The sequence below is a fragment of the Melospiza melodia genome, chromosome 10 (genome assembly GCF_035770615.1).
Source record: "Melospiza melodia melodia isolate bMelMel2 chromosome 10, bMelMel2.pri, whole genome shotgun sequence".
Classification (NCBI taxonomy): domain Eukaryota; kingdom Metazoa; phylum Chordata; class Aves; order Passeriformes; family Passerellidae; genus Melospiza; species Melospiza melodia.
Window position 1 is genome coordinate 17,825,512 of NC_086203.1, and position 12,307 is coordinate 17,837,818.

The following is a 12,307-nucleotide window of genomic DNA, read 5'->3' on the forward strand; positions in this document are numbered from 1 at the left end:
TACCTGGGTTTTTCTTTTCAGTCTAACAGGGGCTGATCACTGTTGTGTTGGAGCACTTAAGAACAGTCCCATTCTGACAAGTCAAATGAAAGGGTTATGTAGTTTCCAAATATTTAATTTTGAGGAGAAAGGCTTAAAAGTGTGGTCCAGAGGAAAATATATCTGATCTGCAAATACTTACCAATGAATGATACTTTCTGTATGAATGTACCATTTTTCCCAAGATGTAGGAAAAATGCGCATACCTAGAACTGACAATGTTCAGATGTGTGCAAAAATCAATCAAATTCCTTCTAATCCAGAAATCAGGGTCCAGTTTGCTGGCTGGCTTTGCAGGCATTTTTGAATGTTGCATGCTTACCAACAGAAGGCTCAGCCAGCCTTACTTAGCCTGTGAACTCTGAACTCAGTAAGTAGAGCAGGCTTTTCGTCTGTCAAGTTTTCATTAAATTTTAAAATACATATGAAGGTTTTGTGGTGTCAGCAAAGAAAAGAATTCCTTCTGGCAGGATTCAGCTTCAGGACTTTGTGCTCTGGGATAACCCTGCTTGAGTAGGGAGGTTGAACCACTGTGGTCCTTGCTAGCCTGACTATTCTGTGACTGCAGAACTTGAGTACCTGTGCTGGTACCTTGCAGCTCTCTGTGGTGTTATTTATATACATAATACCTATTAGCAGGAGTTGAGGGCTCTGCTCAGTGAAGGCAGATTTAGTGTGTGCAGAAGCTGTAAACCTTGTGATGATCATTGTCACAGCACTCTCAGCACAAAGGGCTTCCCTGCCTGTAGCAAACAACTCAAGCACACTGCACATCCCTTGCTAACCTCTTGCTGAGCCTTGACAGGCTGGCACAATGGCACATTCTGCAGCTGGGTTCCTTTTAATGAACTGGAAATGGCCTTACACGGGTGCAGGCTGGGTGTTAACCCCTGATTGATGTGTTATTTCACCAGGTGACTTCCTCTGTGGGTGTGCTGGTGCAGAGCAGGCACGTTCCACTGCACACAATGGGTTCATTCTTCGCTAGATAAATATAATGTGAGTAATTGCAGTTCATTATGTAAATTCCTCTCTATGAGACTTTTATGGAGTAGTAATGAATTTTGCAGAATGCTGTTTTTTAAAACAATGTAACAGTGTCCATCAGGAGGGAGGCTTCTAAACCTCCAATTTAGAACATTTTGTTATTACTTAGTTTAACTTGAATTGGAGAGAGCAATCCTGACTATACAAACATCTTACTACCTGAAAGGTGAAAGGCTGTTTGATAACTGTATTGTTATTTTACTATTTATTAAGTGCCTTCTTCATGCAAGGGTAGCAAGGATGGAATTTAAAAGGAAGGAATCATCATTCCCTAAATCAAGGGAAACATATGGGAGAGTTAAGATGTGATGGAGAAGAGGAGAATTGAGGTCTAGAGGCACCATTGCTTGTGGTATTATTGGAAAAATATCTAAAACATAGATATTTGTTTACCAAGCCTCTTGATAAATCCTAAATTTATAGGGATTATTTTAAGTATTTCTCTCCCTGTATTTGTATATGTTAGTACTGGTACAGAGATAACAACAAATATTTGAATATAATAATAGAAGAGCATTTCAGTGTGAAAAATAGGAACAGATCTTCTGTTGGTAAAACATCATTAACAATTAATTATTAAAGGATTGAAAGGTATCCCAGTGAGCCTGATATTATTTTTTTTCTGACAGTATGGTTTAAAATCCCATCTTAAATTTAACTGCACATTTTTGCCTAAGTTTTGCATTCTGGCATGTAGAAAAAACCCCAGAAAAATGAAAAAAAGAGCTGGCAACTCTTATGCCTCAGATTGCAGTAGTTTTTAAATGAATTTTTCTGCTTGGAATAATGTGGAATGGCCTTTGTTTCTGGGCAATAATAACTGAACGTGTGCGAATCTTATATTTTATTTCTATTGGATTATTCTGTGTTGCAAATAGAGGAGAGAGTCTTTGGTCCTTGCATTGACTGATAACACCAAGATGCAGTTGTGTCAGTCAGCTCTGAGGAAAAAAAGGTTGCCCAAGTTTGTGAAGACAGATCTTTGTTGTGTCCTGGTGAATTCCAGCCAATACTGTGACATATCTGGAGGGCCCTGACAGGCTTCCAATCTAACAGTGTCCCTAAAATATCGACGTATACAGAACAGAACCCTTTGTGTGTTTTTGATATAGCTGAGATCCCTGCATGCTAAACAAAAACTGTTAATAAGGGAAATAGTTTCAACATACTTAGAAAAGCAGCTCAAGTCTACAAATGAATGAAAGGAAAAGCCAGATAACACAGCTGCTCTATGTAATGGCTAGCCTGTCTTCAAACAACTCGACTGTGAAATGATGCAAGCCTTGAGATTATTACTTTTCCCCGTTGGCAATTTGTATGCTTGAACAGCCTGTGCTCTACTATATTTCAGGCTCAGAATGGGGGTGGCAGGATGCTGAGGGGTGCATATTGGGCCAGTTGTGGTAAAAAAGGGCAATTAGGGCACTCAATTTTTTTAAAAAAATGAATCCCGACTCACTTCATCTACAATCCTTCAAAATGCAAAACACCGGCTCTCTGGGTGGTAGAGCAAGGCAGGATGCCCAGAAAGATGACATGTGTTGTCTTCAACTACTGCAGTTTCCTGGTCGTACTGCTCCAAGAAATATATAACTGCTGCTCTGAAAAGTGCTCCTTGAAGTGTGGGCTGTGTCAGATCTGCCAGCAGGCTGTGGGATCAGATGTTACCCAGGGTGCTGTGGAAGATCTCAGCTTGGCTCAGGGACTGACTGACTCTGTGCACCTGTGGGTTAAAGGCTGGGCATGCACTGATTGCATCCAGAGCACCTAAATGCTGTCTTGGGAAGCTGAAGCTTTTTATTTACTCCATTTGGGAGAGCTCATCTCTTCAGAGCTCTGCAGTCTCTCAGCTCTGTGTTATGACTGTCTTGCTTTGCCTGGGAGTAATTAGTTTGGTTCTGCAAACCTACCAGACTGCTGACTACTAGGACAAAACTGTTGGCAAGAAGTGCCATTGGACTGCTGCAGCTTTCCTTGATAACAAAAACATCATAGTATTGCTTTCCTTTCATAGCTAAAAAAGGGTCTGGCTTTACATTTTAAAGCTTGAAGCAAAGTAAGGAGCTGCTTGGGAGGAGGATTTTAAGCAGTGTGAGAAGGTGACAGCTCATGTGGGGATTCCCTGGGGACAAGTGACACCCAGGGAATGAGCAGTGCACTGGGGAGGGGGTCAGGGGGCTCACGGTGATGGATGGCAGTGGTGCCCTCAGGGGCTTGTGGCTGTAGCCCCTCATTATGAGGCAAGTGTCACAGGAGCACAGGGCATCACTTGAGAAACATTTCCTTGGAGTTCTGGCACCTCCTGTTCTCAGCAGCTTTTGCAGTTCAGGTTTATGGCAATTTGAGAGAGAGCTGACCATAGGCTGTGATTTACGTGGCTGTGTCTTCTCCAGAAGCCTTTAGGAACCAGAAGGGTATCTAGGATGAAATAGCTTTCACTACCTTTGTAAAGGTGGATGGAAGCATGGAATTTAGGGATCCAAGGAGTTGGAAAACTGTTTAGGGAATTTGATTGTTTTTGTGACAAAATGGGTGGCACCTTTCTGTGGTTAGGAAAAATGGAACTTGCAATAGATAAAGGTGAGAATTGAAAATAGAAACACACAGCAGTGGAAAACAAAATGGTGGGGGAATAAATGTATTGGAGAAAACCAGAGAGCTTTAGTTTACCCAAGTTTGTATCAGGTTGTATAATGCTCAGGAGAAGCTCTTGGGGTCTGATGCCTTTCCTGTGTCCTTCTTGTCTGTCTTTTTTGTAAACATTGACAAGATAGCCTAGCCTATTGCTTCTTATCTTGGCAGCCCTCAGCTAATTAAAAAAAAAAAAAACATTTTGAGGAAAGTCAAGAAGTCCATCCACCATTGAAATGGAGACAGTTATTTCTAGTAATGGCTGAGAACTGCACAACCTTTTCATTCTTATTTTTGAGGTCCCTGATGAATAGCACATGTAATAAAACCTCCCCTTTGGATTGTCACTGGTGTTGTCACCATTCTGTCCCCTTTGGTGTTGTCATTGGCCTTTGCTCAAATGTTGCATTGAATCCGTTATCTGAATCTACTTTATTGGCCCCAATTGAAGATTAAGCAAAGGTGTTTTCACAGCATAAAAAAACCCTAAACCAAACCCTCCCTCCCAGCCAAACTCCAGCCCTCAAAACTACAAAATATTGGGGTGGAAAAAGCATGATAATAAGTTTGACTCAGAAATTTTCTTTTTTCTGTATTTTTTCTAAGATCTATCTAGTATTGTGTGCATATAAGTAAAATTGTAGGATAAACTGGCATTTGGGTGGTGATTTTTTTCCTTTTCATTTTATGGGTAGGAAGGATGACTATATTATAGCCTAAACTTGTTAGTATTAATGTTTAAAATGGAGTGATGCATTAAAAAGTAATAAGCACAGCAGTCTGAATGTGTCTGTTGCAATGTTAGTGACACTATGATGGATTAACAGCCTGTAAAATAGAAATGCATGCTCTGGCAAATATTTTACCTAACACTTATTAGTATATTTATGGGTATCATTTTTACTTTTACTTTGCATCTTTTAAGTATAATCATGGTTTAATATATTTTAAAAACCTACAAACCTATAAATCTGCTGTTCTTCTGCAGGTGTGAACTTTCCATTATATGTAATGTCAAGTTATATTATTAAAGGAGAAGTAGAATTTGAGCATTATACACAAGCCAGAATTTGAAACCCCAGAATAAGAAACTATCTAGTTGTTTTGGTGGTTTTTTCATGTGATGGGGTATTTTGTGTGATGTTGGGGTCATTCATTGTGCCCAAGTCCACTTTTCCACTTTAGAGTATTATAGAAGTGCCCTAATAATAGATGTTTTCATCTGTCTACAACAGCCAGGTGCCATCAATTAATGCTCACCAGAACAAGAAGGCACTTGCACTGGTGGGAAAAAATGCAATCCTAAATTTGATTCTTACCCAAGGTGACAGTAACCCCTTAAGAAATGAAACTTGATTTGCATAAGCCAGCAACTCTTAAATAGGTTTTATCAGCTTGCTATTGTGACCTTAAAACAAATAATGACTTGCTTACACTCTTCTTGAAGCTAAATCAATTTCAAATTTTGGAAAGCTAAGAAGTTTGCTTGGTGCTCCCCAGTATTATTTTAGACCTTATTGAAATCTCTTTTCTTTTGGTAGTTCCTGGTGGCCTTTATCTGCAATTGAGATCAGATATGTAAGCCTAATGACTTCACAGGACACTTTATTCTGCTGATATATATTATTTTTCCTTATGCAACAGTTTAATGGAATTCTTTACCACAGTGTGTTTCTTTTTAATACATACTATTTCCAATTTGAGATAACTTTCCTTTTGAGATAACTTTGATTTTCAGGATAAGTCAATGCTCACAATAAATGAAAAAGACTCAACAAAGTGATGGAGCAGAGGTGGATCACAGGTTAGCAACTGCTGCCATGGAATTATACAAAATCCATTTTCTGTACTCAAGAAGCAGATCTGTGGTGAATATCAGATCAAGAAGCTGCCAGTTTAGTCAAGACTTCATAAAAGCCGCATTTCCACCATAAAATTCATACTTGTGATGTTGGAATTAATTGGAGAGTGACAGAATTATGGGCCTCTGAAGTACCTTGTGGCTCTGTGTAATTACTTGGCATGGCCCTGTTTCTTGGATTAAAAGCCACGTTATGTTTTCCACTTGGAAATATGAATGTTGTTTCAAAAATAATTGCATGCCAAGCTAAAGTTTGCTGGTTGCTTTCAGCTGAGTGGTTGGAACCTTGACCTCCCTGATGACAGTGGCTCCACAGATGTCACTTCATCTCCTGCTGAGAAGGTGCCCCTTTGACAGTGGCTGCTCAGGGCTGTCGCTCCTTCCTCACCCCTCAAATACGTAATTTTTGTCTCCCAGTGTTTGTGTCACCAACCCTGCCAAGGTCTGGAGTAAAGGCAATGCTTTTCCTAACCCTTGGAGATGCAACAAGGGTCCCTTCAAGTGGCTCTGAGGAATTTGTAAGGTTTGGGAGGGGAACATTCACAGAACATTATAGACATGATCAGGGGTTCTTTCTAGAGCATAGACAGTAATAGATTAACAATTAAATATGCTGTGACCTCCAGTGTTTGTTGTTTTTTTATTGTCAGAGAAAGAATGTTAGATAGATTCATTTCCCTAGCATTCTGTCCATTATATCAGAGTTCTTAATTACAGTTTCTCATTTTTAAGTCCTATCTTCAGTTTGTGCAGGTATTTTGAATTCATTGAAAGCATTAACATTTACAGCCTAGCGCCAGCTTTGGGAGTAAAAGATAGTTTATTTGCTTAGAGAAGAGTTCATTTCCCAGCGTGAAACACTTGAAATAAACCAAAGGCAGACTTTGTCTTAATAGTTGAAAATTCAAAATAAATGAAGCTTATGTAAAACGGCAGTAACAGACTAGAGCTACAGTGGACTGCTGAAATTGGATTTGGGTAGCTATAAACATAATTAGCTTAAAGCATTCTAGCTTGCCATGCAGTGTGAGCTCTCATAGGCTGGGATTGATAATGCTTTGCTCTTTTGCATTTTAACTCCTTGTGGAGATTCAGGAGCCAGCTGATCTGGGGCTTTGTGGAAGCGAAATTAACCACGCGTTCCCTGGGGGTTATGGCAAACTGTGAGCTTTATTGGGTGTTGAAGTGTGCTAAAGATAACGCGGCAGTAACCTAAAATGCTGTACTACCAACATGCTAATTAGGATTGTATATTAGTATTTTAAAAAATTTTTAGAGATTTGTGTTTCTAGTTGTGTAAATGATTGATTATATGCAAAAGTTGGTTGTGCATGCTCTTCATGCTCTCATGGATGAAATACTAGTGCTTGATTTGACCTGAACAATATACAGAAACAAAATGATAAGATTGTGGAGTTGTATATAACAAATAGTGATGTGGTTCAGAATTTCTGCAGGGTTTTTGTTTCTCTGAAACACGAGCTCATTCCCATTATGTGAAGTTATGCTCATTTTAGGCAGTGACTAATGCTACTTGACCTCAGTCTTTGCTGTAAGTGGGTTGGAATTGGTCAATAACTTGGCATTCCCACACCAGTGGAACACTTAGATTTATACACGAGAGCTCCATAAAATTCTAGGAATACACGTCCAGCCTCTCCAGAACAGGCTCCACGTGCAGCCTCCTGCTCCTCCTCAGATCACTTGAAACAAGTGAGCCTGTGTTCTCACAGCAGGCAGACACTGCTCCGTGAGTGCTTCCACCACTGGGCTGTTTCCAAATAATAAATTCAGAACCTTCAGATTTTGCCTTTCATCTGGCAGTCTCAAGCTTTGCAAAGCTGAGATAAGTTTTGTTATCCCCCTACTTCCCCTGCTTCTATTTTCCATGAGTAAGTGTAAGTGGAACATTATGCTTGCACAGAAGTAAGGGAAAGTTTCATAGAGTTGTTGAAGGCTGGAAGGGTTTTCACCATGATATTATAAAAAATTGTTTACTGTATGAGGTGACTCTATATTCTTTCACTTTTTCCCTTTTTATTCTCCCACCGATTTTATTTAGGGGAGATTTTTTGAAATGAAGTATTTCAAAAAAGGCTAAGAATGGACAATTTAGTCTGTTAGAAAAAAATCACTGTGGAGAACACATCTGAGGATTATAATCTTAGTATTTAGGAGTGTGGAGGAATCTAGTACAAAGCAAGTATTAATACAATGTCACGCAGAGTAGTTACAGCTTTTCTATTTTTGCAGTATCTGAATCTTCTAATATATGTGGAATAAAGATAAACTGACTTATTTCCTTTCTTGTATTCTTTTTAAAATATTAATTTCCATTGAAGGTGGCTTACATCTTCAGCAAGGCTTTTAGTACTTCTGTTTAGAACTCATTGTAGATAAGCATTGGAAAAAAAATACAATAAACATTTGTGTTAATTATATAATTTCCTCCTACCCTTCTCCCCTGCACCATATGTTATCTTCTCTGTAGGGCTCTCAATTGGCTTTTATTAGGGTTTGATACGTGTCTAATCAGAGACCTCAAGGTCTGTGCTGATGATGCAGTTGTGACCCTGTTTGTTCACCCTTTCCTAAGTGTAAATATACCTTGAGGTGGAAGAAAAGAACAATGGGATTAATTCATCAGGTAGTTATTATGTGTGTTTATATATAGGCTTTGCCTTAGTCTGTAGTCTCTGCTTCAGCCTTTGTGTCATATCTCACATTATCTCCTTGATCTGGATGTTTTGATTGTTTATTTGTGGGTTGGTTTGATTGGTTTTTGTTTTTCCTCCAATCCCTTGGTTATTTTCTTGAATGTGATCCTCTGAAAAACCTTTGGGGATTCATCAAGTTTCTCTACCTCTGTCTGTGATTTTCCATTACAACATTTGAGTCACATATCCAAGTTTTATTTCTGCTTTCATAGGGAAAACAGCTTCTTTCATTTTCTGTGAGACACCAAAATGAACCATTGTGCTTGATCATCAAGGACACAGCAGAAAATTACTTGCCATTTTTTATCCCTTAAAAATGAGAGGCCAGGAGAAATGAGGTGAAACTTAATGCACTTGGATGGGGAACCCTACTTCAGAGACCAGTGGCATGTAAGGAACTTACCTGCACTTTCTGCTGAGATGCACTTTGGTTTCTGAATGTACATTTGCTATGTGCATAAGTGCTTTCCTTCTCTGGTCAGTTATCTATGCATTCACTTTTCTAGTGGGACCAGAAATTATTCCAGATTCAGCAGTTGTTTATAACAGCATAAAGATATGATAGAAATGCCACATTACTTCCAAAAGAGAAATTCATTACTATGCTTTGAAACTTGGCTTTCTGCAGCCTTTGCTCCAGGACATCAGAAGGCTGGAGCAAATAATGAAACACACTGCTCTATCCCCACTAAAAATGACTGAAACTGTCCAGCAGAACTTGCCACTTTTTTTTTCCTGTGCTTTCCTTCATTATGCAAACCCACTCAGGGAAAGTTTCTGCATCCTGATGGGAGCAACATGGGAGAAATGCTGACGTGAATTTGGAATCCGGTGTCACGACTGCAGTGATCTGCATACCAGGAACAGTCAGCAGTGGTCAGGCCAGGACACAGCTGCAGACAGGTTCTGGTGTCACCTGTGGTGCTTTGTGGGTGCTATGGTTCAGGTTTGCTTTCCAGTCACTGAATGGTCAGGAGGAGCTGATTTCCTGCACGGACAAACCCAGTGTGCTCTGATGAAAGGTGCTGAAAGCACTCTGAGTATAGCGTACACAAGTGCTTGTTAACACAAACAAAGATTGCTCTTTCAAGCAAAAAATTATTTTCTAAGTGAATTTAGTTCCTTAGACTAGCAATAGTGCAAATACGATTTTTGTATTAAACAAATGTCAGTGTCCAGTTTTGCACACAGCAGGTGCTTAAACTGTAGGTCTGATATAGTATTGAATGTATGATAAATGTAAATAAAGTCAAGGTTTGATGAATGACTTTATCATCTTTTCTTGCCAATAATTAGTGATGTGTTAAAATGTGTTGGCCTCTTGTACACAGGCATTTTGTGTGCTTTCAAAAACCTTCCAGTAATGCTTTCAGAAATGAAGGTAACTGTTACTTGCCATAAGGGCACTCTGTTGGCTTGAAGCAGATAAGGATCTTTGTTAGCATAAGAACTGTTTGAATCTCACAAAATGAGCTGATGTATTTACTGCCTGACAGTGTTCAGCATGTAAAAAGAAGTAAACAGCACAAGTACTGAGACATTCACTCATTTCTGTTTCATTCTTGGCTTTGGAAAGATAGTATTGTTTATGTAATATGTTCAAAGGAGCACATAATTGATTATATACTGTTAGTCAGCCATGTGCATTTTTACATTTCTGCCTGTAGGTAAGCTGAACACCTGGTGACATGGCAGCATGTTTTAAACACTGCTTAGGAAATCCACAGTAACAGCACAGATAACAGGACTTTCAAAATGGTTCAGTAATACACAAAATAAATGTTCCTTTTCAGAAATTTTTTCTTTATTGCCTTAATAAAAAGGTACTAGTATGGAGGGAAATGTGATCTGTTTACTGTTTGTGGTGGGGATGGCTGGTGGGTGGTGAAACTTGCAGGGTGCTGTGCTACTCTGTTCTGCACAGTTCCCCTGTTAGCCTTTCTATCTTTAAACTTCTCATTTCTTTTGAGAAAGCAGGATGCTTTTGTCAGCTAGATATTGAATAGAGCTTTTGATATTTAAAGCAAACTGTTCAGGGCTCTTAGAGATATTAATGTGGAAAGAAATACAGGTACTGTATCTCGAGCTTCAAGACAGAAAACGTTAAGATATGGACAGTGTACAAAGGCAGAGTGAATATTTTGAGGTGTTAATTCTAACTACAGAGGGAAGAAACTGGAATTCTGGAGCGGACGCTGGAGCTATATTGTAGGATGCAAGGATGACTCAGCCCGTGCTCAGATCATGGTCTTGCCATACTTGTTTACATTAAAGTTCAGTTGCTATTTTAAGTCTGCACATTTAGTAGAGAAGAAGGTGAGAAAAAAGCAGAGGGAGAAGAATAAAAGCAAAAAGAGGGAGGGAATATTTTAAAACGCAACAACAACAAAAAATACCTGGACCAATCCCTCCTGCTCCGTACGCTGCTCTCTCAGTGGAAGAGCTTGTAATCCTATATTTGCTATATCAAGAGGATTCTTCTATGAGCACAAATTAATAATTTATTCATAGGCTGGAGTCAGCCCGCATTGATTTACTTATGCTGCATTTCTTTTCATTCATAAGCCTTTGCCGGTCCCGAGCTCTCGGAGAGTGACTTGCTGCAGTGCTCCGGCGTGGGAGGAAGCAGCAAAGGCGCCTTTATGCACAAGGACGTGCTCCCCACGACTCGATTCGATGTGCGAGCCTGACCGGGAGCCGGGACTGGCTCCGGGCGATGCTCCCCGGGCCGGCACCGCCGCTCCGCCCGCTCCGCCCGCTCCGGGATGCTCCGGGATGCAGCGGGATGCTCCGGGCACCGCGCTGAGCTCCGAGCGGCCCTCGCCTCTCCGGGCTGTGTGACAGACAGACGGACAGGTGCTCGTCATGCAGCCGTGCCCTGCCTGATCGCTCTCCGGTGGGTGTGCACGGCCCCGCGCCCCCGCCCCTGCCGGCCCCGCCGAGCCCTCCCAAGCTCAGCCCCCGGCAATGAGCAGCGCTCTCTCCTCGCCTTCCTGCAAGGGCTCAACTCCACTTTCAGCGCCTCCAGACTTTCTCTGCCTGTGCCGTGCCCTCCCTCTGGTCCAGCTCCTCCTGTGCCTGCCTCTCTGTGTCGGCGCTACCCCGTTAAAAGGCTGCTGCTCCCGCTCCGCTGAACCAGAGCTCTGCCTGCCTTGATCGGGATGAAGGCTGGAGGTTACCGGCGAGGGAAAGGAGAACTCTAGGCAGCTTTCCATTTGCCAAGTGAGCAGTAATTGCAAGAAGACAGCCTCCCCAGCTGGAATCAATAGTCTGCTTTCTTGCTGCTAAGGGCACTTTGGAGCAGCAGTAGGTCACTGAAGTAACTTCAGCACACACTGCTGACTGCGGAGTTGTAAAGAACTACATGCAAGTGGCTGCAGTAGTGCTGGAAAACGCTTTGCTGTTACCAGGGACACAATAGTTTTCAAGTCATTAGAGCTTCGATTCTGCTCCGCTCCTTCCATTACACAGAGAGGGTCATTCTTTGCAGGAATGAGGATGGAGCTGTGAATTTTTCTTTGCCGGTGTTCCAGTGTCCCCTTCCAGTGGAAGGGGGTAAGAGTGGGGGGAAAGAAGCTTTTAGAAACAAACCCCCACTGCTGCTGAACTCAGCTTCACCTGAATTTCCCCAAACCTTTCCAGGCACAGAGAGGCACAATGCCAGAGAACCTGAATCTTCTTCGGGCTTTTGGGGGCTTTTTCTTTATCTTCTGGACAGCTTTTAACACAGCCTTAGTGGATGTGGTTGGATCGGAGCAGCAGATCCCCTTGTCAGTGTAAGTGCTTCCGTGCTGTTCCTCTCAGGACCATGCTCAAGGATGAGAACTTGGCTGCTCAAGTTCTCCTGTTTTCCTATTGCAGATATTTGGCTGTTCCAGGGCACCTTTGCTCCTCTGTCAGCTGTGTTTAAAGTGCTTGTCTCCAAGGCGCTTGTCACTATGATTTTATTGTAGGAGCATGTGTTGGTGGAGTATGTGGCCACTGAGTTTTAAGTGCTCGCATTTACTAAAAT

The 12,307-nt window shown here is 41.3% G+C and overlaps 1 protein-coding gene across 2 annotated transcripts in view; it reads left to right on the plus strand.

Moving 5' to 3' along the window:
- The first annotated feature begins 11,220 nt into the window (after positions 1 to 11,220).
- CACNA2D3 (calcium voltage-gated channel auxiliary subunit alpha2delta 3) overlaps positions 11,221 to 12,307 on the plus strand; it is a 381,968-nt gene continuing 380,881 nt past the window's right edge. For both annotated transcript variants that reach the window (XM_063164664.1, XM_063164665.1), the window contains exon 1: positions 11,221 to 12,071. In XM_063164664.1, the coding sequence (XP_063020734.1) occupies positions 11,953 to 12,071 (119 nt within the window). In that variant the 5' untranslated portion in view covers positions 11,221 to 11,952. The remainder of the gene's footprint in view (positions 12,072 to 12,307) is intronic.